Source organism: Calidris pugnax, unplaced genomic scaffold (genome assembly GCF_001431845.1).
Source record: "Calidris pugnax isolate Ruff unplaced genomic scaffold, ASM143184v1 scaffold41, whole genome shotgun sequence".
NCBI lineage: Eukaryota > Metazoa > Chordata > Aves > Charadriiformes > Scolopacidae > Calidris > Calidris pugnax.
This window is the reverse complement of record NW_015094509.1, coordinates 6,210,921-6,238,199: the sequence shown is the minus strand read 5'-3', so window position 1 is coordinate 6,238,199 and position 27,279 is coordinate 6,210,921. Positions and strand designations below refer to the sequence as shown.

The window sequence follows — 27,279 nt, the reverse complement described above, 5'->3', positions numbered from 1 at the left end:
GAAATAATAAATAGCAATACTTTGAGGCTTTTAGGAGGTCAGTGTGAGCTTCTCAGGGGAGTTGAGAAAGCATGAGGTTTCAGGAGCACTGCGACATCACTTGGTGTTGCTGAGAGGTTGAACGAAATGATTAAGAATGAAGTTGTAATTGTGAATTAGTATCCTGAAAGCGAAGCTTCGTTTCTGAGGAGAACTGAGATAACTCAGAAAGAGCTGTACAATCACTAGCTTAGACACGTGTCAAGTAAACTCAGTATCAGATTCACAGATGAGAAATACCCTAGTGGCAACCCGGTTTTGATCAAAACAGACAGTAAACAAACGATGCCAGACTGAGACCCCTCTCAGCTCTCTGACCAGCCTGAGAAAGCTAGTGAGATCAGGTGTGAAGCAAACCTATAACCCTTCAGGGCAACATCAACAGCACTAAAACCCTTGTGGAATGAAATCCCCTTGGCCAGGTTTATGTAATTTTGGCCAGATTCTCAACCAGGAGAAGTCATCACAGCCTGATTCACATCGGCTGAGTCTCTCATCACATATTTATAAGCCACAGGCTAAGGGAGCCTCCTGGTGGGTTCTTGGTTGAGTCATCCTGTGGGTAAGCATTCTGGTCTTTAAATTGATAGTATTTTCAGCTTTTAAAGGTCTTCTATATGATTGACCACTGGAAAATTCATCAGACTACCACCTTTCATTCAGAAATAGGCTGGTTTTGTCAAACATAACTGGTTTTTTGACATTTTGTGGGAGGACTTGCAGAAGTTTTCTGTGAATTGTGTTCTACTGGAAGCAGGACTCCTAGATCAGGTGCTGTAGGGTCAGCTGGAGAGCAAACAGAGTTTTGGGGAAATGACTCGCACTCAAAACAAGGCATAGAAATGTGTGACTGGGCCAAACTTTAGGCCTTGTAGGAGCTGTTTGTTTTTTTTTGTGATGAAGGATGAGAGAAGTTGTCAAACTCCTATTCTTACTGGATCAAGTTAGAGCAAAACAATGAACTTTCTCCTCCAGTGGGATACTAAAATGACAATCTCTTTCAAAATTGCCGAAAGACTCATACCTTTGAAAGTGATCAACTAGCTAGAACGAAACATCTCACATGAAAAGGGAATAAGATAAAAGTTATCTGTCTATCTTTACATCAGAACAGAACTTGAAGCTCAGAGAATGTGAAGCGTTGATTAGGAAAAACCTTTTCAAAGTAATTTCTGCATGTAATGCATGACAACAGTCTAAAAGGATTATAAGCCATCTGCATTGTCCCAGGAGTTCTTTCAATGGAAATTATTTTCTGTTTGAGCTACAAAGATTAAACAGAAAAAAAACCCCAACATATCACATGGTATGTTTGCTTGTACAGGGATGCTGCAGGCATAGATTATGTTCTTGCCTGAAAAGGAACTTACCGCAGAGCTCTTCTGTGTCAAGATTGCTGGAAAGATAAGAGGATAGAAGGTTAGTGAGCTTAGTAATGTTTTATGTTGGATTGGTAAACAGTAGAGCTCAAAGGTCAGCCTGTCTGGGATAAGAAGCCTCCCTGCCTGGGCTGTAGCAGTGAGTACCTGGCCCTTGTTGCCCTTGCTCTGGAACCTGAGGAAGGCTTGTCTGAAGCCAAAGGCTGTAGCTCGCTGCAGGCACAGCTTCCCTTCCAAATCATCCTTCTACTGGCACCTTCCTACTCGCCAACAATCCCCTTTGAAGTTCCTCCCCTAGCCTTTGTGCATCCTGGTGCACAGTCGCTGCTCCTCAAGCTTTACGTGCTTGGTCCTAGTGCTGGCAGAAATCCATCTAAACACCAGAAATTGGGTTTTTTTTTCCTCACCTTCCTGCCTGCATCCCTCTTTTGCGGCTGCCATGCTGGATAGCATGGCTCAGAGAGCTCAGTTTTCCATGCTAAACGAGCAGAAAAACCAACAGATTACTCCCGTTTGCAGTCTTCACATTATTTTTTTTATATTATTATATATATAATATGTATTATTATATAAATACATAAATGTGCACATGTATTCCAAGTAATGTGCTCTAGGCAATCCTGCTTTAGCAGGGGAGTTGGACTAGATGATCTCTAGAGGTCCCTTCCAACTCTGTCAAATCTGTGAATTCAAACCTGTTCATTTCAAACAGATTTCATTTTGATCAACTCTTAAGTAATGTTTTATCTCCTAGGGCTTTAACAGGCAAAAGATAAACCATTTGACCTACAGCTCAATTCTGAAAGCTGGCATATTGACTTTCCTCCAAGGAGGAGAAGAAACTGATTATTAAAGAAACTTAAAAGCACAAATGTCCTTTTGAATGCTGCTGAAGGGTGAATATTGAATGACTGATTATGATCAAGTTTTTTTTTCACTTATCTTTTAAACCGACTTTTTTATTGACCTTTTAATAAAATGATGATACAGTATTATCTTGAAGTCAATTTCACCAATTCTAACTTCCATACATCAGGCTTTTATTTCATAGGGGAGAGAAACAGAGAGAAATGGCAGGATCTTTGGTTGTCACAAACTTGCATGCTCAGGGCTATAAAAACTTCTGAACACTTCTAATGGATGATGTATGTGAGATTTTCCCCACAACTTTTATTAACCAAAGGTGACCTGATCTGTATTTGAAGGGGTCAGGTTGGAGGGCTGCAAATGGGTCTTGCATCTGATTTTTCTAACCACCTTGGTGGCAGGTACAATGACTTTCATAGTCTGCAAGAATCAGAGCCGAAGTTGAGAAACTTAACTCTTAATTCAACAAATGACGTGATGGGGAAAAAGTGTCTGTGACTCCTAAGGCTGTTCACCACAGATCACTATGGCATCAACAATTGGACGTGTCTGACCAACCACTTCTGCAGTTCACAGTTATTTCTGGAACAGTCCAGGCGTTCACTCCTCGAATGAAAACAGAAACCTCAAAAGCAGGGAAATTGCCCGAGTCAAAAAGCAGTGACAAAATATGGTGATATTAAATGACAGGAGTTTGCTCTCATAAAATGCCTACTTTTTGTTCATTGTCCCCACATTTTCTGCCCTGTCATCTGCCCTAGTGTCTTCTCTTTGTAAAAGACATTTCTGCATTTCTTAATGCACAGCTTGATAATTGTATTTAAAACAGCCTTTCACATGGTTAGCTGGTCAAATTCATGCTCTCTGGGAATCTCGTATTAAAATCCATTCTGGTCCTGGTTCTTGTGCAGCATCCTTGGCAGTGTGGTGGTGATAGAGTCAGGGAGTGGCTCAGAGGCTTTGCTGTCCTCAGAACATTGCTCTTAGTCCTGTTGCCAGCAGTGATGCAGCTGCAAATGGACTATGAGTAAAAATGGGAGAGTGTTTAGGTGCTGAATTCATTTTCAGTTAGAATTGGGCACCTGAATAATGAGAAAATGATTGTCCAAAGTGATTTGTGTAGCAGCTTTCAGGAAGCCTGTGACAGAACACGGAATTGACATGAAGAGCAGGGATTTCAGTCTAGCATACTCATATTGTTTCCTTCTCTATTATAAAAACCATCTGAGGCTCCATTGTTCTTGGTATCCTATTTGAAGGGGATGCTCTTCTAGGCAGGGAAGCTATAATTTTGTGTCACTAATTATTTCATTCTCTCAGAAATAATAGCATGCTGCTTCAAGCACATTCGTGAACAAACCTAGAAATTCTTTTTCTATACGCCAACCATTTTGAGCTCCCTGCTGGATGTTAAGGAAGCAATTTAAAGAAATTTGGAATATATTTAATAGTACAGGAATGAGGTGCATACCTGAGGGCTGTTTCTGCAACTCAACCCTCAGGTTTATGGTGGGCACCTGTTCATCATTTCAGTGGGTACATATGCCAAGGATTCTTCTACTTAGGCCTATAATCTGGCAATGCTGAACATGTTATTTGCAATATTTGCTGGATGACTCACATCCAGGCACCTGCACTCCACACCTGATAAGGACCCGAACCATAGTGTGCAGCCAAATGCATTCACGTCATGTCAGCGTCATCATTTTTTTTTAAACTTCTGCTCTCAGTTTGCTTTCTGACGACCAAGTGCAGCCCTTTTGTGTGTCTGATTTCATGTCTAAAATGTTCCCTCCCCGATAACATCAGCCATTGTCAAAGGGCTCTTACAAATACCGTGCTGAGCAGTCCTGATCACGGCAAAGTTGATCATCCCCATTGCTCAGTGACAGAAACGTAAGCAAATCCACTTGGATGAACTGTGGCAAAAGTGCCTATTTGTGGTACTGCTGGAAGTGGCCTCAAAATGTAGGAGTGCAAAGCAGCTGTGATCATGCTCTAGTTCTGCCCACCACAGTCAGCTGTGGACGGGGGCCACCCAGGGAGGAAGAAAGGTTAAATCTCCTCCATCCATCCACAGCCCCATCCACTGACCTGACATGAACCATTTTCTGGGGTGAAAGGCACCTCTCGGCAGAGGTATACCAGCAGAAGGTCTGTATATATTCCGTGGACCACAAGAAGAGGCAATGACATACAGTAATTATATACAAAGAACAGACTCTGTCATCTAAAGCAGTTATTTTATTGAAGAATGCAATACTATATGAAAGACTTAACAAAGTAACTTAATTTGGGAGATTCATTGCTGTGACTATCATAGCTGGAGAAAGATAATGTGTTCTTCTTCAATCTCTCCTCATTCTCAGATATGAGAAGGATTTATTTCAGAGGCTTGAACCAACCCTTTTTTGGGTCCCATTTGCATGTCTCTTTCCTCTCCTGTTTTAGGGAGGAAAGTCTGAGGCTGGTATCTCTGATTGTTAAGTAGAAGCATATAATTTGTGACTGAAAGGAATTAAGTGTTCCTTAGACTGTGCCAGGGTCACTGAATAGTCACCCATGGACAATCTCAGCCAAAAAGCTGAAAGCTCAAGAAGAAAGCCTGCACACCATCCCACTTCCAGTCAGCAAAACAAGATAAGGGCTCCAGCACTACAGAGGGTGTCGTGCAAAGGAGTTTTATGTGTGCACTCCCGTTTTAAGGAAATCCTGCTTCATAGCTCCTTTGCAACGGCGAAGACCTTTTCCCTCAGGTTTGTTCAGGGTTTATCAGTGGAGGCAAAGCTGCCTTTTGCCATCAGGAGGATGCAGAGCTGGAACAAGCCCAGGCGTTGGCCTCTTCCCACAGAAAAGGCGGAGGAGAAAGAAGGGGCAAAAGTGGGACAGAGCTCCTGGGATGTTCCCTGGGAAACCAAACTTCCCGCTGCCCTGAGGACACTGCTGCTCTTCAACCCTGAGGCTGGCTGGGCTGTGCACCCTCTGGCCTTTCACAGAATCACAGAATCTTCTAGGTTGGAAGGGACCTTAAAGATCATCTTGTCCAACCGTCAACCTAACTGACAAAAATAGGCACCCACACAACAAACAAGGAGCATCATCACTAAACCATACCTCCCAGCACTACATCAACCCGTCTTTTGAACACCTCCAGGGATGGTGCCTCAACCACCTCCCTGGGCAGCCCATTCCAATGCCTGAGAACCCTTTCAGTGAAAAAATTTTTCCTGATATCCAGCCTGAACCTCCCCTGGTGCAACTTGAGGCCATTTCCTCTTGTCCTGTCGCCTGTGACTTGAGAAAAGAGACCGACCCCCATCTCTCTACACCCTCCTTTCAGGGAGTTGTAGAGAGCATTCAAAGGCAGCACCCAGCTTGGCTTTTTGGGCTCCAATGCAGGTAGTGGGATGATGGCTGTTTTAATGTCCCACACTTTGCTGCGCTAAATAATTGCCTACTTGGCATATTCTTAGCTCCAGGCTAAGTGATAACTTCAGAACTGTCATTGGTGCTCTCCATCTGGCAGGACTACAGGAGGCAATAAAGGTTGGATATTATTATATTTTTTTTCAGTGATTAACAACTCATCTGAAAAAAAACCCCAACACTAGCCCTTTGCATTAGGCACCGATTCACAGGGACTCAATGATCTTTTAGCAGAGTCTGAATCACACCAACTTAAACGAGGAGGTGGGAGGTAACATCACGGTGGCTCTTTTGCCACAAGGAGCAAATTTCAGAGTTTTCGCCCTGTAGAAGATGATAAAGTTTCAACTTCTGTTTTTTCCCCCAAATGATTTTTTTTTTCTTAAAATGAGATTTAATTACTTATTGTTACATGAAATAAAAGGCTTATTTTGTTTTATTAAACTCCTTGGAAATGCACACGTTGATAGAGATGCCAAACTGCTGTGGTTCTTTGGGAGACCCAGATTATGGAAGGGACTAGGGTCTCAAAGTTCACCTGCCATTAAGCAACGAGCTCACTGCTGGGAAGCCAATGTTATCTTCTGAAGAACTGAACTGAAATGAAACATTCGAGGTCAGCTCCATTTAGATCAATGCAATTGAAACTACTTATTACCATTTGACTTTCCCAGTGTGAGTGATTCTCATTTTTTTCCCTGCAGAAAGATGAATTTCCCATTAAAAATAACCATTCATATGGAAAATTTCCAAGCAACTCTATTTGCAGCTTGTCTGTCTGACCAGAGGATCCATCAGCATCAAGACTGTGTAAATCATTCTCAGTGAAGTTGTTTTGTTCAGTCATGAAATGATGAACTGTATAATCAGCTCATTCTGAGCTGTATCTTGCCTTTTCCTCTATACTTCATTTTCAAACTGATTTCTGTGGCTATTGTCTTGAAAAGTCTGAGTTAAAGCCAATAGCTGCAATTACGTCTCTTAAGTAGTAGCAAGCACACCTTTTTGATGTCAGTGCTGCACCATGTGCCTGTATTTCTTATTTAATCTAAAAGATCTAGTTTTAAAAAATTGTCAAAACCCAATGTATTATTTTCCTCCTCCATTTTTTTGCATTCAATAACACATCTTTAGAAAAAACGATTTTCACTCACCTGCAGTTCACCTAATTAAAGAGCCTGTCTGTATCTCATGCTGGTTTTAGTAAATCTTCTTTTTTTTTTTCCTCATTCTACTTAGGAGTTCATTATTTTTTTCTGTGCGCTTATATTGAACTGTGATAAATCAGCAGTAGCGTGAGACTAAAATATACCTTCCAACTGAAACAAAAGCAAATATCCAAGGCACAGGTAATTACTATCCTTAGACTACTATCAAATTGCCGAGGATTTGTCATAATTAGCTGTAGAACCAGAGTCTTGAAGGAAGAACTGTGGTCCTGTATAACATGCATTTCGTTTTAGTTTCAGTGCATGGTACTGGGTTGCCACAATGGCAAACATAATGCTAACCCACTTCTTGCTCTCGGACATCAACCTGGCATCCTTTTGGAGTTTACTGAGAGGGCAGATGATCTCAGCATTTCTCTTTCGACCCAAGGGAGGAGCTAGGGCTCTGCTAATGAAGACCTGGGCAGGTGGGAGGGATGTGGATTCACTTTGGGGCTCAGAGTCCTGAGTGTAGATGTCCATAGGTGTACTGGATGTCCAACCTCCCTTGCCTGGCAAATGACCCCCAATGTATTCAATGGAGTTGGGGGATTTTCAGTGGACCAGCTAGCAGCAGTCTGAGTAATTAGATATAACACAGGAATCTAGTGTGGTTTCAGATGCCCTAGCATTTCTTCCATGACCCATGTCCCAGCTGCTTCTCCTGTGCCATCCTGTCCACCTTGGGCTGGTGTTTCAGATGAGAGTATCTTAAAGGCCTTACACCTAGGCAACACAGCTGAAGCCTGGGTGAGCAGTATTACTTCTTAGGTGACTTCGTGGGCCATAAGGGAGCCTTAGACAGCCTGTTGATATATACACATGCAAGAATAGACATCTTTCCGTAGTGCCAAGTCCCATCCCTACATGTGCAGGACGTGCAGCATGACCTCAGAGCTGTAGGTGGCCAAGACTGTCAGGTCCTCACCAAGCTCATCTCTGGCTTGTTCATAGTTTATCTTTAACTTGTGCCACACACAAAGGCTTAATGGAATCCCTGCCTTTGGGAGGTTGCTGGTACCCCAGGTCTACCTCAATAGTACTAGCATCCCTCCTACCCAGTAACTAAGGTCCTGGCTGAGAACTTCATTTTACCAGTGAGAAAAGCGAGAAAAACAAGTCTGATTCCCCACTGACTCATCTGAGTCAATAATCAGTGAAGCATTTATGGCACTATCTCTCCGGCAGTGCTGCAGACTGAATCCCCTCGAGGTCCTCTGCCTATCTCTTAATTTGTAACTTTGCCAAATCTTCTCGTTATCTCCCGACACCTTTTCCCTGAGGATGCCATTATGCAAAAACAATTTCCGTGGGAGTTATAAGGGGGAAGGAGGGAAGGGAGAAGGATAAGAGTAAAAGGGAGATTTACATTTGCAGCGACTGCTAAAACCTATTCACTAATCCATTAACCACGTCAAGGATTCTTGCTCTGCTGAAGCATGGGCTTGTCGGAGTTGACACTGAAATTAAGCAGGGGCAGACTTACCAAGGAAATGAGCCCATAAGCCACAAATTTCAAACTTTTCCTGCGTACTTCTCTCCATGTATAAAAAAAGCTGTGCTGCTGATACTTTTCTCTACTTTCAGTACAATTACTCAGGCAATAACACATGGAAGCAAAACTGCTCTATTTCCACCAAACTACCTCCCCTGAAGCTGAATGGTGCTGCATGCAAGCTGTTTAGCCTTCAGTAAGGGCAGATGTGAAGTGCAGGTAATGCAATCAATTAATTGTTTAGAGAATGCTAACCCCACAAGTTGAGGCTTTCTGAGCTGGGATAATGGGGAGTTTAAATACTCCAGCAGTATTACAACCCCCAAGCAGCTGCACTGAACATATGCACACGCTGGATTTAGAAACCAGATGAGAGCTCATAGAAATGTTAAGATACAAACTAGGCAGTAGGAATGATGTTCACATTGTTAAAGTACTGAAAATATCAAGTTTACAATAAATACCACTTCTGTTCCTGATTAGATGCAAATATGGGAGGAAGAATACCTTCAGATTTGGGTTTGGTGTACATGTTATGATTTAGTAATTCAAAAGGGCCAAGAAATGAAATAGCAACGGAAGTAAGACCAGAAAATTCTGCAATGTTTTTCAAGTTGGGAGTCAGCAAAAGCCAGTCACATTCAAAGATTCTTCTTCCTATTTAATCTGTAAAATATTCTTGGCTCCAATCTGCTTCTAAAAATAGTGCTTAGGAGAATATGTTAAGAAACACAATGCTTAAGGTTGCAAGACAACTCCACTCTTCCCTCCTCAGCCGCAAACTTCCCAGATATTGCTTTGCAAAAGCCTGCATTTTTTGAAAACATAAAGTGTTTCTTCACATTAACATCACCAGCTCACTTCTCCTACCTGCAGATGGCTTTGAGCATCAGTCACTAAGCCCCTTTGCCTTGAGCTGTGTGCATTGATTTACACTCGTGCCGTGCCAGCACAAATTGCTACCCAGCCAAAACAAGTTTCATGTTCACTTGACCAAGGCATTAATAACTAGGATACTCCAAGACAGCACAGCATGTGGTTCTTCAGCTTCAAAATTACTTCAGCTATGACCTGCTGACCATGTCCTCTGTGAGCTGTGTGTTGTCACAGAATAGTCTATTTTGGAAGGGGTCATCCTCCTTGTCAGCCCTAGAAAAGACTTCTGGTGCCTTTGTCTCCAACACCCTACCCATTGCTTTCACCAGCCCTGCAGGACCTCACTGAACACTGTGCAGCTTAGAGATGAGGTTGGGGAAGGGACAGAGGAGCGAGAAACCACACTGGGCTTCCTTCATCCTCCCAAAATTCCTCCGAAAAGGTTACTTCAGCTTTCACATAGAGTTTTTTTGAGGGTTCAGGACAAGCACTAAAAAGCTCCCAACTGTGACATTACAAATGTATAAGATAGATGTCATGTCAAATATATGTCAAATCAGGAGGCAAAGATAAGCTCTTCCTCTTGGTCCTTCCCCTCTCACAGCCATGACCTCGCATTAGTCTCACCTGTGGTGTAGTGCCTTGACTCCTACCCAACATGCCGTGGGGATCTACCTTGGCCTCCTGATACCTTCAACAAAATTTAAGATGTTGCCCAGATACTTCTAGTGTGCTTATTTCTGGGCTATCTGAAAAACAGACCACTATGAGTAGGGGGAAAAGGATCATTGTACAACACTAGGTTGATTCCTTGCCCATACTTTCTTTTTTTAAGGGTCTTTAAATAGAAGACATTGCTTTGCAGTAGATGCAAGTGCTAAGGGGTGCATGCTAGGAAATGACAACCTGGAGACCTGTCTGTAACCTCCCAGAGCTAATCACTGCTGCATCAACACAAAGCCTTTCCTTACACTGGCAGAGTGAGGAGGTCTGAGTGAGGATCCTCCATAAGAGCTTCTTTATACAATTTAAGGCTAAAATGGTTGAATAGGGATTGCCCAAAGATTTCATGAGATCCTGGAAAGCACAAAGAACAGTGACTTTCAGTGGAAGTCCAATGCCTAATGGGCTTTCAGCTTCAATCTGAAGTAACAACAACATTGGAAACTGCATTTAAGGAAGAACAGTTCATTGTTCCTCCCCTTGTGCTAGTTACACATCAGGAACGTGTAATTACACAGCAGGAATGCTAGTTGCACAGCCTAATCAAAGCAGTTTACTGTCTCTTTTTGTAGCTTTTGAAGCACAGCGTCTCTGAATAATCAGAAGTTGCTTGTTTTGCTGAAGAACTTTAAAATTAATTTCAGGTATGACAATTCTTGGTATTATCTCCCTGCCTTGATTAATGAACAGGAGACTAGAACTCACTGGGCCACCACATTGGCCCATTGGTCCAGTGTCCTCTGGTTTCTTTGTGGTCATAGAAGGCTTTTTTTAAAAAAACACACCTATGTTAAGCCCTTGTGAACAGGTATGAGCTAATCTGCCTACAGGGGGAATTTCTGTGTAACTCTGTGTATCTAGTAGTTGGCCTTTAAATTAATTATTATGTTGGCTTATGGTTCAGTGAACAGAAGACCCCTCCCCAAATGTAATTGTTCACAATTTATCTTTTAGATAGCTAGTTCTTACAAATACAATTCTTGTATTAAAGCACCTTCAAGAAAGGTAAAACATTTTAGCAGTACTAGAATATGGGAAAAAAAAACTTCCTTTTTGCATGGACACACTATTTCACCTAATCTGGTTGTCTAGATAGTGATAGCATCATTATTAATCTATTTTGCATGTGATGTATATTAATTTATGCATTCATTTCAGGCTGTATCAAAACAAAAAAAGAAAGTAAGTTAAAAAATCAAGCAATCAATTTATATGATGTGTCTTTACTGGTATTTATTTAATGTTTAAAATGTTATAAGAAGGAAATGTAGATTTTATGAAATAGAAAAAAATAGCCAGTCTACACATAAGTGTACCCACAAATTGCAAAATATATGCCCAAACGATGTATTGAGGAAGATCTTTAGCTAATGCAAATTTTCAGTAAAAGCAGTGATCTGCCCTGGATGAATAACCTGCACTTTATGGTCTAGACAAATTGTAATTATAAATCCATCCTGGCATAGCGGACTCCTGTTCCACCTATCTTTTGGAAACTTTATGTGGTGGTAACTAACTCCTACTCATCATTTTTTCCTGGTGATTCTGGTCAGTACCAATTGATTCTTCTTTCACCTTGTAAAAAGGTAATACCTGTCTGTGCCAAGCAGCAAGGTGCAGAGATCAGGGTTGGTTAGGCAGACACAACCTTCATTACTGGGAAGTTAAATCCCCTATTATTTGCCCTGCTATCACACTGAAAATGGTAATTGCTCATTTTAGCAGTCTTCCATAACCCATCTGCCCTGTAACAGCTATGTTACATTAGCTGGGCTTGGTCTTTTAAAAAAGTTAATAATCTTCTAAGTCTCTCTTCAACAAGACTGACATCAGGACCCGTGTAACGGGGGATTTTAATACCTGGTTAATTTAGTTCCCTAAAATGTGTTAAGTCAGTGCAAGTCTTTTATGCTTTGAATGTTTTGTTGAAAGATTGCTGCAGGAAAGCAGAGAAGGGAATTGAGATTTCCTGAGCTTGTGGCCCGTGGATATCACCCCAAGGCCACCTCTCCTTTTTTTATCTTCAGGCTTTGAAGTACAAAAGCTCCTGCACACAGACAGTGAGGTTTTGAAAGCTGGCACAGCTAAAAGATTTAATGCAGGTGGAAACAACCCAAAGTCTGCTCTTGTGACAAGCTAGACACGAAATCTTGAGATACTCCAAGAAATGATCTATCAGATCATGACACGATTCCCCAGCCATCTGCCCTGGGCATTTACGTGTAGTGTAAATCACTGCATCATCTCAATGCTTACAAAATATTTCCAGGATAGGGAACGACAGTCTGCATTTTGTAAACAGAGAAGTGAAGCAGAGTGAAGATAAATGACTTGCCCAGAGTTTAACAGAGTCTGTATTTTAACTAGATAGACAAAAGAGAGACAAAATAATCTGTGCCAATCTTCTCCTACTACATACACAATCAAATAGAATTTCTCACCCTCCCCTACTCAAAACCAGCCATAAGCTACTTGGGAATTATTGGAACAAACCATGATTTTAATTTCATTCCCTTGGGTAATTTGCAAGTGAAAACATCACTAAATAGGTGGTTTGGGGATTGTTTGGTATGTGCATGATTCTCCTAATGCTTGCATTACAAAACTTCCCAGGGTTCAATGAACATTTTGCTGCTTTTCTTAGACGGCTGGTTAATTCGAGACATTTTACATAATCTGCCCTTTTCAGCAAATGCCAGTGAGTAAAGTTTTCACTTCCTTATTATATCTGCTTCATGTGATTTCTGCTGGGAAGCTATACTAACACGGAATTTATATGATACTGTCCGTGCTGCCTCTCTGTGCTATATCCAATATTTGGCACCCTCCATCTTGCTGCCTGCGTGATGGCAGCATTCTCAAAAGCTTGCAAAGGTGCAAAAGGAAAGCTTTTAAAATGTATTTGCTTCTGTTAAAGAGAAAAATCAAGCAGTCTAGAATGCTTTTCAGCCGCAAAGTCAGGCACTAAGCTTTTTATCAGTTAAAGACTTCATGAAAAAAATGCTCAAAAAGCATCTTGTTGCTGTTTTAAATCTAAGCTTTAAGGATGTTTTCTTATTTATAGCTAGGTTCTACTCTATAACAAATGTTAACCAATCAATAGAAAGCACCCTTTCTTCTGGTTGGAGAAGGTGATTTAGTAGGCTTTCTTAGTCCTCCACCTGTTCAATTCCCTGAAATACATGAAAATATGATCCTTCACAGTATGTATTCTCTGCGACTTTTGTGCTTTTTGCCAGTCTTTTCCTGGGCAGTGAGAATGCTCTCTCTCTCAGACGGCTGCTGTGCCAGTTTAATTACTTGTTCTCTGCTTAATAGCTGGAGCATTCGACAAAGTTGCACCTATTCTTCGAGTATATCCATCTCCCAGGAGGAAAAAGGTAATATTATTCACACTTTTCTACATATTTTTCAAGTCCAGATGTTCTCTGCTAAAGATAAAAAGGTTTATAAATAATAAAGAATTACAAATAAAAATATTTTAAGAATTAAAAAAAAAAAAGAAAGAAAAAATAGATGTGGAACATTCATCTTTTTTCTTAGAAATCTTGCATAGTCGTCGAGGATATTTGCCCTTATGAGCACACTCCCTGATGAATGCAGACAAATGGAATCATGGCAAAATAAAACCAGCCTTATGCAGATATGTGGGACGCACGAGGAAGTCCAAAGCTGTATGAGCGAGTCTTTGACTCTGAAATGAGTCTTTTGACTCAGAGTTAAAAATTTTCATGAAGGCCCTTAATCTGCTAAACAAATTTCCACAGTGTTCCAAGAAGCGTGTCATTCATTTCGCTAGGATTAGGTAGACTGCATGCATTGTATTTGTTCAAAATCCTATTTGTTTCTAAGTCTTTGCCACTGATTTTAAGAAACCTGAGGCAATTAAAATGTTACGCTTATTTCTTCTGTACACAGTAAATAACCATTTATTTAGCAGTATTTCTGCAATCTTCTGCTTTGAATTTATAGCATGTAAATACTTTTGACAAATTAGGGAAATGTGGGAAATTAGGGAAACAATGACAGCTGTCTCTTCTTTTCTTACCACTGTCAGGATGAACTGGCCAAGGGGAAGGGCCTTTCTGGAGCTACCTGGGATAATGGGCAAGTCCTAAAGTATTAAGGTGATGGCCAAATTCATGTGTCCGAGGCACAAGGCTACTAATATCTTACTGTGAGTTAGTATCTGGGTGTTTACGAGGTAGATGAAATAAAAAATAAGTGTGTTGGGTTTTTTTTCCCTGTTGGAGGTAAAAAAACTCCAGAGACGCAACAGAGTTTGGCTGTTTGGATGAGATGAGATCCTGTTTCACGGCTCCTACTCGGGAGCAGGGCTGTGGTAGCATCTTAGTACTTGTTGCTCCAATGCATGCAGCTGAGAAAGGCAATACTGACTTTGTACTTGCTCCTTGCAAACAGAATCACAACCCACACCATGATTGCTACATGGTGTCTCATAACCTTTTTGCAAAAGCAATAAACGGACTCTCCTTGGGACCTTCTCTACCCCAGGAACAGTCTAATTTAAAAAACACTAGCTTAGTAACACTCTCCTAATTAACAATAAACGGGAGATCTGCTGTGAATAACTGCTGATGGCCAGAAAAACAAATAAAAAAGGAAATTTACTCCCTTCTTCAGTCATAGAATCATGGGATTGCTGAGGTTGGAAGGGACCTCTGAAGGTCCTCTGGTCTAACCCTCCCCTGCTCAAGCAGGGCCACCTAGCCCCAGTTGCCCATGACTGTATCCAGATGGCCTCTCAATATCTCCAAGGATGGAAACTTCACAATCTCTCTGGGCTCTCTGTGCCAGTGCTCAGTCACTCTTTTCACTTACAGAGAAAAAAAAGGTGTTTCCTCATGCTCAGAGGGAACCTCCTGTGTTTTACTTTGTGCCTGTTGTCTCTGGTCCTGTCACTGGTCCTGTCACCACTAAAAAGAGCCTGGCTTTGGCCTCTTTGCAACCTCCCTTGTGGTATTTATAGACATTGATGAGGTCCTCCCTGAGCCTTCACTTCTCCAGGCTAAACAGTCCCAATTATCTCAGCCTTTCGTGACAGTAGAGATGCTCCAGTTGCTTAATCATCTTTGTGGCCCATTGTTGGACTCTCTCCAGTAGTATGTCTATACCTTTCTCATACTGAGGAGCCCAGAACCGGACACTACTCCAGATGTGGCCTCATCAGTGCTAAGTAGAGGTGAAGGATCATCTCCCTTGACCTCCTAGCAATATTTGTCTAATGCAGCCCAGAATGCCATTTGCCTTCTTTGTGGCAAGGGCACATTGTTGGCTCATGCTGTCCACCAGGACACCCGTGTCCCTTTCTGCCAAGATGTTTTCCTGCTGGGTGGCCCCCAGCACGTATCGGTGCATGGGGTTATTCTTCCCCAGCTGCAGGACTTTGCACTTCTTGTGGAAATTCATGAAGTTCCTGTCAGCTCATTTCCCCAGGTCACTCTGGATGGCAGCATGACCTTCTGGCGTATCAGACACACCTCCCAGATTTGTGTCATCAGTAAACTTGCTGATGGTACACTGTGCCCACCATCCGGATCACTAATGAAGATGGTAAGCAGGACTGGGCCCAGTATTGACCCCTGGGGTACAACACTAGTTACCAGCCTCCAATTAGACTTCATGCTGCTGATCACCACCCTCTGGGCCTGGACACTCATCCAGTTTTCAAGTCACCTTAATCACTGTAGATAAGGAAAAGTTAGCTTAAAAGAGCATGCAATGGCACAAGTTTGGCTCTGTTGAAAGCAGTAAATAAAGTTCTTCACACCCCCAACCCGCAGCCTTGTTAAGCCAAACAGTAATGGGGATGTCCAAACAGCCTAAGTGACAACACCAACACAATAGCCATGTCAGCACCAGACAGGATTGTTTTTTCTGCTCTTTACTATGATTGCTTCATTTATTTTTTCCCTGCTTCCCATCTGTTCTAATCGTTCATCTCGGGTAGTGAATCAGTGGCATCAAGAATTGAAGAACTCATACTTAAGCCTCAAGGCAGCCACTAACCCTTTTCTTTACTATCACGAGTGGGGAACATAAAAGGCATCCAGTTTCCGCCCTGTGTTCTCAGTACCCAAATCACACTTATTGGAACATGCAGTTATTTCTATGAGGTTTAGGAACACTTCACTTGTACAGTTTAGAGCTATTTGACACAGCCTAGCTTCCCTGAAGCAGCTTTCTTCTTAGACTTGTTTTCTAAAATCAGCCTGATGGGTGTTTTTTTTCCGTTCTCAGGCACAGAGAGTAGCATTCCGATTGTAAGAAGGGGACACTTACTCAGTATTTTGTGTATCAATTGTGTGAAAAAGTTCATGCAGTTCTTCTCCACTCAGAACTCCGTCAGCAAAGTAAGCTTTGAATTCATCAAAGGACAGTTTTCCATCATCTGAAACAACAAAGGAATGGAAAGTGCCTTAGTTTCATTTATGCTTTGCTTGTTCACTTCATGCTACCTAGACCTATCTATTTATTTCTCTTTTCTTCCTCTTTCCTCTTTCTTTCCTCTAATCCCTCCCTCCTACATGAGAGACTGAGGCCTGAGTGCACAATTCAGTAGCAGTAGGGATCTGACCCTGGCTCTCCTCTCTAGCTGAAGGACACTAATCAATACACTGCACCAATTGCAGGATTTTGATTCTCTCTTTCTTCATAAAATATGTCTTTCTCAAAGAGTTCTATGCTTGCTGTGGAATTAACACAATAAATAAAATAAAGTTCAACTGTCACGCAAGAGAAAGACAGCTCCATGTCCTCTTCCACTGGAAAGAATTTCAGCTCATTTTCTTGGTCAGCATAGAAAATAAATTTCTATTTGTCAGCATGTAATTTGTCTGGAGATTATGCCAAAAAATTTGGAATGAGAAAATTTGTTTTGGACACATATCAGAGGTCATTCAAAATCCTTAGATGGATTTCCAGATGGAGTTTGGATTGGCCATGTAACATACAGTGAAGCCCAACTATGAAGAAGTTGACTTTATCTTCTAAGTACCTGTTCTTATTTGGTTGGGACAACACCCGTCATCACCACATGCGTCCTGATCATCATCAATAACATGTTCATGTAGTTAGGAAGTGTCTACTGGACTAATGGGACTCAGAGGGAGGGGCAGTACCATGTAATAACATTTAGAAGAACAGTAATGGGTTATACATTAATTCAAGAGGAGTAAGTCCTTACTGCAATCTCTACTGCATTATTTAGTGGAGTCTGTTTCATCTGTTAATTTAGCTTTAATTTAGCAAGCCTTTGACTACATGAGGCAAAATCCTTGCACTGAGAGGTGCTAAGCAGAGATTCATCTGGTATTTTCAGGATGTTACCACTTAAGACTGAAGCTCTACCCTCCTTTTGTCAGATCAATCTCTGCACAACCATCAATGCTTTCTAATGGGTATTACAATAAATACTAAACCATTTCATTGAAGAAGGGATTGTATTTGTATTTCACTTCATCTGTGCATGTCTGAAAATCCCAGAGAAGGTGCTGGACTGCAGGCTTCCCATCCTTTTCTTTTTTCCTTTTTTTTTTTTTTTTTTGTTTTTTTTGACAATTAACATCAGAAATGGATAAAATGTACGATTTGGACAGCCTGTCCCACCCACAGGGTGGCCATGCCTGCACTTAGGCTATTGTTTGGTTTTGAAGGTAGGACTCTGAGATGTGAGCAGCATTAAACTCTGCTACCTCTGGCATCTAATCATCTCACAACAACTATTTAAACAACATATGACAGCCAGCACAATCGTTTGCTGAAATGAACTAGAGGCTGGATGGGGCTTTGAATGGTGGTGTACAGCCTGTGATGCAAGAAACCAACCAATGCTTGCTAGCTGGATGTTAAAAAAATGAAGGAAAGAAGTTTGTAAATGGAAAGCTGACCCCACAAACTCCACGAGATTTCATCAGGGATCCCTCTAAACAGCTGACATTTGCTTCTGTCCTGGTGAATAAATGTCCTCTTTTCTTTGCTGCCCAGGCATGACTTCAGAAGAAGTGCATGGGTCAGGATAAGGCAAATCCGTAATTCCATTAAAACAGTTATAGGATTTTATTCCTCATTGACTAGTGTATCTGAGTGAGTTTTAAATGCAAGATCAATAATCAGCAAACAAAAGCCAAAGAAAATAAAACACCTTTTGCTTTTACTTAGAAGCTGTAATGTTTAAAGAGTAGTTAAGTAATGATTTATCTATACTGATTGGCCCTCTGCATGAAGTATAGAGAATATTTCAGAGCCCTACTCTTCATAACTCTGTTTTGGGTAGCACTAAATTTAAGTTCATATGACTCTTTCTCTTCCTTCAGAAACATGTTGAATCACCCACAGGGCACTAAACAACCATAGAGCATAAGACTGTGATGCCCTGAGCACCAGACAAACCTACAATATATGTGACCTAATTTTGCAGTGATGAAGAAACTATTATAAAGGCATTATCAGAATCCTGTAACTACATGTCGTACTACAGCATAGAGATTTGAACAGGAGAGCTGAGGAGTTTCCTCAGACTTTTACTTGTTCTTATTTCATAATTTCTTTGACATGAATATATGGCTTGAAATATGTAATCTTCAAGAGGTTTCAAAATTGGACAAATTGAATGTCTGCTTTACCAGAAACATTTGAAATGTTTCAAAGACAGATTGTAGCTGGAGATAATCATCGTTATGATAAAAATAAAATGTCAGGATCTACAAGAGCTAAACACCAAGATGGCACAATACTGTGTTGAAGGTAAGCAATTTTCTTTGACAGAACTGCCATGATTACCTAATTGAGAATCTAAAAACATCTGCCATTTGGCACTGGTTAGAGAGAAGGAATATCAAATACTGAGTGTGTTGAAATGAGCTTCTTTTCACAGCATTGCTTCCTTTGGCTCATACAGATACAATTGATTGTTTAATCAAACTGCCTCTGCAGCTTTAGCCTTTGCTGGGAAGGGTGATTTGCATGCAAGTTATACACATACTCAAGAAACTTGTGATTTTTGGCAACTTTTCTGAGATAAACATATTACGAGTTTACTTACAGAACAATCTGGGTATGACAAAACCAGAAATATCTGTCTGTTTATCACTGCTCTTCAGGATCATTGGCTTTACATCAATGCAGAAAATCAATGATCTGTCAAGAGCCAGATTGGGCACTTTAGCTGTTTTCTTTAAATTTTACCATCCGAGAGCAAATATTGCCTTTTGCTCCATTGCTCTTTATACCCCAGAACATTTTGAATGTTATTGACATTGAGTGACACATCACTGAGCTTGTTGCTGGCAAAACCCAAGGAGATTTGGACTATTCAGTTACTTACAGACTTCATACAGTTGCGTTTACTGAAAAAAAAAGCTCTGTTTCTCCAGTGTATTTCTCTGATCTTGTATGAGCATAACTGCTTTGCTAGTGCAGCTGGGGACTCAGCTGCTGGTGGCCCAGGCCACCCCTCCACTTCCTCAGTGCTCAGATGAAGCTCAGACCCAATGCCTGGCAAGCTCTCCTTGTGCTGTTGAATTGAAGACACCTTTGCCTAGCCAGTTGATTTTTTTTTTTTTAATAAGTGTCAAGAATGGCTTAAATTTTGAAGGCTGCATTACATATCCTCAGCACTGCCCTCGGAGTGCCCAGATGAACACTTGTCTGGTTTAAGTGCTTTAGAGCAGCTGAGCAGAAACCTTTATTACAGATGCTTCAATCCTTGTCGCTGGCAAAGCAACAGGGGATGGGTGATTTTCACGAAAGACAAACTTTTCTGAAGCCACGCATCCCTCAGACAAATCAATCTGCAGCAGCATTTGCCTTGGCAATGTTATCTCCAAGAAGCTGTTTTCACCGAATCACAGAATTGTCAGAGTTGGAAGAGACCTTCTAGAGATCATCCAGTCCAACTCCCCTGCCAAAGCAGGGTTGCCCAGAGCTCATCACTCAGGAATCCATCCAGGTGGGTCTTGAAGATCTCCAGAGAAGGGGACTCCACACCATCCCTGTGCACCCTCTGGTGCTCTGGCACCCTCACCCCAAAGAAGTTCTTCCTCAGATTGGAGTGGAACTTCCCAAGTTCCAGCTTGTGCCCATTGCCCCTCGTCCTGTCACTGGGAACCACTGAGAGGAGTCCACAAGCCTTGCTTGCTTTTGTGTATCTTCTTTGATGTCTCTCAGAAGCAGGGTTTCTTCAAAAACAGGCAGAGTTGCCCATCCTCCTTGGAGCCAAAACACTCCTGACTGGCAGACAAAAAACCCATACAAACTAGAGCCACTGAGAAGTTGCCAGAAGTCTGAGGACTGCTGTAGTGAGGCAGCTATCATCCTGCCAGAGCTCACCTGGAGACACAGGAGCAGATGCAGGAGGTAGAAGGCTCACCTGCAAAGTCAGTGTTTGTCCTGCGATGGCACCGTCAATAAATGATGAATCTATTTTTGATCTCTGTGAGTAAGCGTTGCAAGATTTCCTCTTGATCATCACAGAGGTGCAGCTTTGTGGCTTTTTGGTTATTCTTGTGGAAAACCTGCCAGGTGACTCAAATGTGTGTGCTCTTCCACTGACACCAGTGGGACCAATAGGATGCTGCTGCTGCTGCACTTGCCTTATTTTAATGGGGTGCCTCGCGTCCTTCTTAGCGTACCATAAGGTAAGAGAAATACCTCATGCAGACAAGCACATATAGGTGTTACAGTCACACGTATCTGGGGCAACCACTGTTGCCTGCGAGGTGAAGGACGTAAAAAATTTTCTTGATGAGGGAAGACTGCATTTTGCAGTTCCAGTTTCCCATATTTTCCCATATTTTCCCATATTTTCCCATATTTTCCCATATTTCTTTAGTCCCTCCCTTGCAGGCTACGGACAAGGTTTAAACTTCTTGAGAGGGATTTAATGATTTTGATTTTGTTTCATAGAGCAAAAGGAATGAAATAAATGAAGAACTTTGCTTTGAGCCGGAATTTTTCCAAATTAGTTCTGTGTGAAATCCACATGCCTTCCTTTGAACGCACGCAGTTTTGTAAAGTAAACCTGACCAAAATTTCATTTTGACATGCAAACCTGAAACTTTATTTCCAAAAAGGTCAATGTGAAACATCACACCTTTATGAAATTGCATTTTTTTTCCCCTCAGGGTTTTCTGTTGCTTTTGTCAATATTACGAACAATATATTCCTTCAAAATGTGACATTCCTTCCCTATGCCTTGTTCTCCCTCTAAGACAATCACCTGACCTTTTGAGTTACGGAAGGAGTGTCGATCTGCTCCATAGAGAGTGAAGCTCCTCAGCCATGAAATATGAACCATAGATAGAGCTGATGAAGTTGATCATAGAATCATAGAATCATAGAATCGTCTAGGTTGGAAGAGACCCTTGGGATCATCGAGTCCAACCATCTCCCCTACTCTACAAAGTCCTCCCCTACACCATGTCCCTCAGCACTGCATCTAAACGGCCCTTAAACACAGCCAGGGATGGTGACTCCACCACCTCCCTGGGCAGCCTGTTCCAATGCCCGACCACTCTTTTGGTGAAAAATTCCTTCCTAATGTTCAGTCTAAACCTACCCTGTTGGAGCTTGAAGCCGTTCCCTCTCGTTCTATTGTTCATTACCTGTGAGAAGAGACCAGCACCAGCCTCTCTACAGTGTCCTTTCAAGTAGCTGTAGAGAGTGATGAGGTCTCCCCTCAGCCTCCTCTTCCTCATACTAAACAGCCCCAACTCCCTCAGCCGCTCCTCATACGATTTGTTTTCCAGCCCCCTCACCAGCTCCGTTGCCCTCCTCTGCACTCGCTCCAGCACCTCCAGATCTCTCTTGGATTGAGGTGCCCAAAACTGGACACAATACTCAATACTGATCCTCTTGTGGAAGCTGTGCACAGCTGGTATCTCCAGAAATGGGAGGGTAACAGAGTAATATATGTTCCTGGGCTGGCAGAGAAAGAAGCTACCACCCCAGAAGAAACAACATTTATATGGCTACTTTCGAATAGGGGAATTAATAAATTTCCCAATTAAACCCACCTGTCACAAAACATTGTAGCATTCTTGAGTAACAGCAATTCAGCAGGATTTCTTGGCTCTTTTCATCCCCTATTTTATGTTGTCTTTGCAAGAATAGTTGTCTTTCCTTGGTTTTGAAGGCTAACCTGAAGTCCCACAGTCCCTAAATTCATACTAAGAACACTATCTCCTATAATACTCCTATTTATCAGCTTAATCCACTTTCTTGGATGTACTTTTTTCTTGCTATCAAGCAAGTATCTAGTCAGGTTTCTGATGATAAATTTTTGGGGGGTATTTTAATCTCACAGAGAGAATGAATATGGCAGCTCTGAGAGAGTCCCACCAAAAGTGTACGGGAGAACTTAACAGGGGGGTGTCACAGACAGTAACATAACATTAGTCACTGGAAACCAGTATTTTTGGTTTACAGCAGGATGGCACTGAAAGTATAAGTATCCTAGTCATAAACAAAAGCTAATAATCAGTGCTGGCAACAGTGTAAACACGTCAGGTTAGTGTTCACATATCACATAAACTTTCTGAGAAGGTACTTGACGTCCAGGCTGGATGGGGCTTTGAGCAACCTGGTCTGGTGGGAGGTGTCCCTGCCCATGGCAGGGGGATTGGAACTGTATGATCTTTAAGGTCCCTTCCAACTCTAACCATTCTATCATTCTATGATTCCCAACCTTAAAACAAATCTCCTCCCTATGAATGTGGCCTGAGCCTCTGCAGTGCCATATTAGCAAAGGGGAAGTCCCATGGGCAACCACTGATTGAGCAAACACAATTAAGCATGTAAGAGATGAAGCCATTTCAAGTTTACGCACTTAAATTAATAGAACTAATAGAACTTTGCCACTTTTCTCCCAATAACATGTCGTAAGGCATCCGTATATAGGTATGAATGCCAGTCACCAAAGTCTCTGAGGCTGATGTGCTTTTGGACTGTTCTGGAACAAGCAAGTTTGTCACTGATCGTGTGAGCTGTTTCCCCCATTTCAATAGCAACATCTAAGCAATAAGCTGTGGGGTAGCCCCAGCAAGGACTGGAAGTCTTCCTGACCCAGAGCGGTGCTGTGGATCCATGAGAGCTGGGAGAGGGCATGATTTCAAAGTCCAGGGCAGGGACATGAAGCTGTAGGGGCTCTTTTTGACTCCAGGAGGGTGATGACCGCTGCTCCGCACCATACGCTCTGACTCGCAGCAGTTTTCAGGGTAGACAGATAAACATCTATTCCAAACACCACGAGGAGTTCTCGGGGGGGAACACCAGCAGAGTTTGGCTGTGGTTGGCATCTAGCTAAGCTGGAAAGGCACTGCTGAACGGGAAGGTCCTTCTCCTCCCCATCCCAGCCCTCATGTTGGCATTCAACTGGCACCACCACTGCCCTTGCAAGCTACTGGCAAGCTGCCTGAGGGAGATAACAAAAGCACTACCAAAAAAGCACGTGCAGTGATGGATTTTGTGGCTCCAGAGTTCTCTGAGGGAGCTTGCCATGGTTTTGTGGGAAGTGCCAGTTGCCACCTGCAGGAATACGCAGGTGGGGGTGGGCTGTGGGGTGGGATTGCCCTCTCAGCGACAGTAAATGGCTCTTCAACAGGCTCGGATCAAACTGTATGGTAGCCCCTTACTGCCCAGCAGGTCTTCCTTGAAGAGCTATTGAATTCTCTCTGATTTTGTACATGGTATCCAATTGCCTTCAGATACCCGTGAGTACACTTTATTGAATCTGCATAATATGTGTTTTCTGAGGATTGACAGGGAATTGCTTGTCAGGGTTAAACCTGCCTGAGCTGTGGGTTTGACACTGTTCGAAGCCTTCAGGAAAAGACCAAAGTCTGTGTGTCTGCAAGAAGTCACATCTCCCTTCTTCCCATACTTCGGCATCATAGTCCTAAATAATTGCAAGCCTGTGTTTCCCTCCCATCCTGCAAGATCTAAATCTGGTTATCCAAGTATAAATACTATTATGGTAACTGCAGAGCTACAGAAGCTCTTCATAGCCTCAAACATAGTGAACCTCATGCTACGTGACTCAGGGACTTGGCAGTGGCTTCATTTCTCTGCTGGGGTATGTGGCACAAAAATGACAACGTAACTTGTCCAAAATGGTGCAGCAATTATGAGATGGGAAAAGGAGTTAAAGCGAGGTTCAAGACCCTGACTATGTATATACCAGCAAAAGAATCCAGTGGTTACCCTTGTAGTCCTTACACCAAGGCTCTTCCCCTGCTGAGGCCAAACTGGAAGCATCTGTGAAGCCTTATAGTACTATGCTCCAACTTACTGAACATATTTTAGGGAAAAACTACATGTGGAAGGAAAATCAATCAGTAGCACAAGGGAAAAAATTTCAATTAAGAACATAATAAAAACCTCATAATTTTTGTGTTATAAATAAGTGAGTCGAATGCAAGGCTTTATCTGCCTACTGACATGCCAAACAAATACCTAACTGCCAAACGTAGGAACCAAGTCTAATTGCTGGATATAGCCCATGGTGTTTTTAAAAAGTAGTAAGATGGAGCTACTAAGAAGTATTTCAAACCTACTTATGAACACGGTGTCACTAAGAAAACACCCACGTGCACCTGAAGTGCAAACCAAACACACATGCCAAAGTGTGAAAGCACAAGATCTGCCCTTAAAGAACCTGTAGGGAGGATCAGTGCCCAACAAAACACATTGCATTGAACCTGTAGAAAGCCTAAAATGACATGATGGATGGCTTGTTTTCTTGTTAGGATGTTTAAAGCATGACTTAAAATGCTGAATCAGTGATGGATTTTTTTTTTTTTTTGAAGGGAGAGGGGAAGACACATGACGGGTCTTACCATTCTTGTCTGCTCTTCTTAATATCTAAACAAAAAGAGAGAGAGAGAACAGAATCACTTCTTTCTGCATGGATTAAGAGCACACAACGCTGTACTTAGTAGGCATTTATGGTTTGAGCTCTACGTCATATTTTCACAAGGCTGCATAAAATTGAAAAGCTCTTAGTGTGTCTCCATCCTTCCCTCAGAGTGTTGCTGTCTTTAACTCCTCCTGTGCTGTCTGCATTGAAAACCAAGACCCTAATAAGAACCAGCTTGATTTTCTAGTTTGTGCATGGCTTATAAGGACAACGTTTGGGCACAAAACCTGATACCATATGGCTATGGTGATAGTGGATTCGGGGTCGAGAGGAGCGGCATAAAGCAGCAGAGCGAGGGTGATAGCTGGGAGGATGCGCTGAGCAACTGAGGTGGTGAGAAAGACTCCGGGCTGGTGTGGGTGGAGGAAGCAAAGGGATAAGTCAGGAGAAGGGCCGGGTGGTGTGAAGGGATCAGGCTGCATGTGGGAGGCGGTGAGATCAGATGTGTGGGAGCGAATGTGAGGATTGCTCTGATAGAGAGTTGAAACCAGATACAGAAGAAAGGGGAGAGGGAAAGCATGGAGGTTTACGTGCTGGGAAGGCAAGGTCCTTCCCTGCAGTCCTTCTGCCATGCCTGTGTGTGACCCCAGCTTATCCTCACGGGGTGCAGACCTGCCCTTTCTCCCCACTGTTAATGGCACCGGCTGCAGAAGCTATTTAAATACCAAGGTGAGAGTCTGTAGTTCCTTGTGCAAAGTCTGAGAAGAGGATCCAGAGGGGTGCATCCTGCTGGGAGAGGTGGCAGAGCCTCCCAGGAACCCGCCATCAGCGGGGGGGGACACAGCACCAATCCATTTGGGGCTGTATGCAGGTGCAGTGACCCTGCCTTACTGCTGGTGACATGCCAGCATGCCCACATAGAATCACAGAATCATAGAATCACTGAGGTTGGAAGAGACCCTTGGGATCATCGAGTCCAACCATCTACACTACTCTACAAAGTCCTCCCCTACACCATATCCCTCAGTACCCCATCTAAACGTCCCTTAAACACATCCAGGGACGGTGACTCAACCACCTCCCTGGGCAACATGTCCCTGCTGGAGTCCCACCACAGTAGTCCACGCTTTGAAGAAGGCATCAAGGATAGGGGATGGAAGCGAAGGGGGGGATGTCCTCCAGTTTCTTTGCTCTCTGCTCTCTATATGAGGTGGTTTTGCTACAGCATGGGTCACCATATGACACCTCAGCTACATGCAACTCTGCCATCCTTTGTCACCCTGCTTAATTTCCAGACGCAGTCCCCATGGCTACTTCAGCCTGAACTGCAATGGGGAGTCACCTGGGCAATGGTATAGTCAGTTTAGGCAAGAGAAGAAAGCAGATCTTCCCAATATAGTTTCTATTGCTGCTGTGAATATCAGAAAAGAGTTCCAAAATGGGCACATATATTTTTGAGAGCTGACAGCAATGGAAACGTTCTCCAGTTTGATAAGCAGCTAGTAGTATTTAAACAGCTTGTCCAGCACCCACCACAACTGCCCTGCTCCTAGAGGTGAAACCAAATAAGAAATGCAAGGATCCAGGTGCCGGGCTCTGTCAGAGCATCTTCGTGACTGTATTCTGCAAGGTGGAATTGGCAGGGAACTAACAGAGTTGTGACCCACATCCAGGACTTCACCGATGGTCTCTAAGCTGAGCTTTGCATTGGACCAGATTTACAGCACATAAAGTATGAAAAAAACTTAGTGAGTCGACAACTTCCCTCCCCATATATCCAAACAAATCATACATTGCAACTCAATTTTCAGTAAGTGGATTGGACCATTTAGGGGTCTTAAATTTTTACTCTTAAACTGGAAGTTTTCTCCTAATGAGAAATAAGGACTAAATGCAGACCAAAGGAAAGATCATTAAAAGCGTTACTAGAATAAAATTAAAGCTCTTTGTACAATGCTTAACAGGTAAGATACAGCTCCAGATTCCTGGTGAGTTTTTGGCTGGATTTTGGGGGGGGTTGTTGATCTTTCTCCCATCTCCTTGGCAATCAGCCTTGTCGCCTTTTCGTGTGACCTGGAGGAGAAGTCAGCCTGATTCCCAAGGGACCCACCTCCACGCTGCTGGTTTCAGCTGGAAGGGGAGAGATTTGTAAAATCTGGGGAGGGTGGAGAAAACGTGATGGATGCTCTGAGATCTAATGGCTTCCTTCTGTCCAGTTACACCTGATAAAAGGGAACAGCGGGTGCAGACAGGGGCTTTGACACAAGGCCAGGGAGGAGGTCGCATTGGAAACCAGGTTCTGCTTTCATCAGGTCTCTCCCCATACCCCAGTGGGACCAGGACCTCAGTGCCTGCCCTTTCTGGGGCCAGCCCCTCCTTTGGATCAGGCAG

The 27,279-nt window shown here is 42.6% G+C and overlaps 1 protein-coding gene across 1 annotated transcript in view; it reads right to left on the bottom strand.

Annotated features, from left to right (window-relative positions):
• The window catches only part of NECAB1 (N-terminal EF-hand calcium binding protein 1), a 55,767-nt gene extending 30,829 nt beyond the window's left edge, over positions 1–24,938 (bottom strand). The window contains 3 exon segments of the mRNA XM_014965202.1: positions 1,410–1,435; positions 16,317–16,425; positions 24,869–24,938. Of these exon segments, the coding sequence (XP_014820688.1) occupies positions 1,410–1,435; positions 16,317–16,425; positions 24,869–24,938 (205 nt within the window).
• Positions 24,939–27,279: the final 2,341 nt, after the last annotated feature.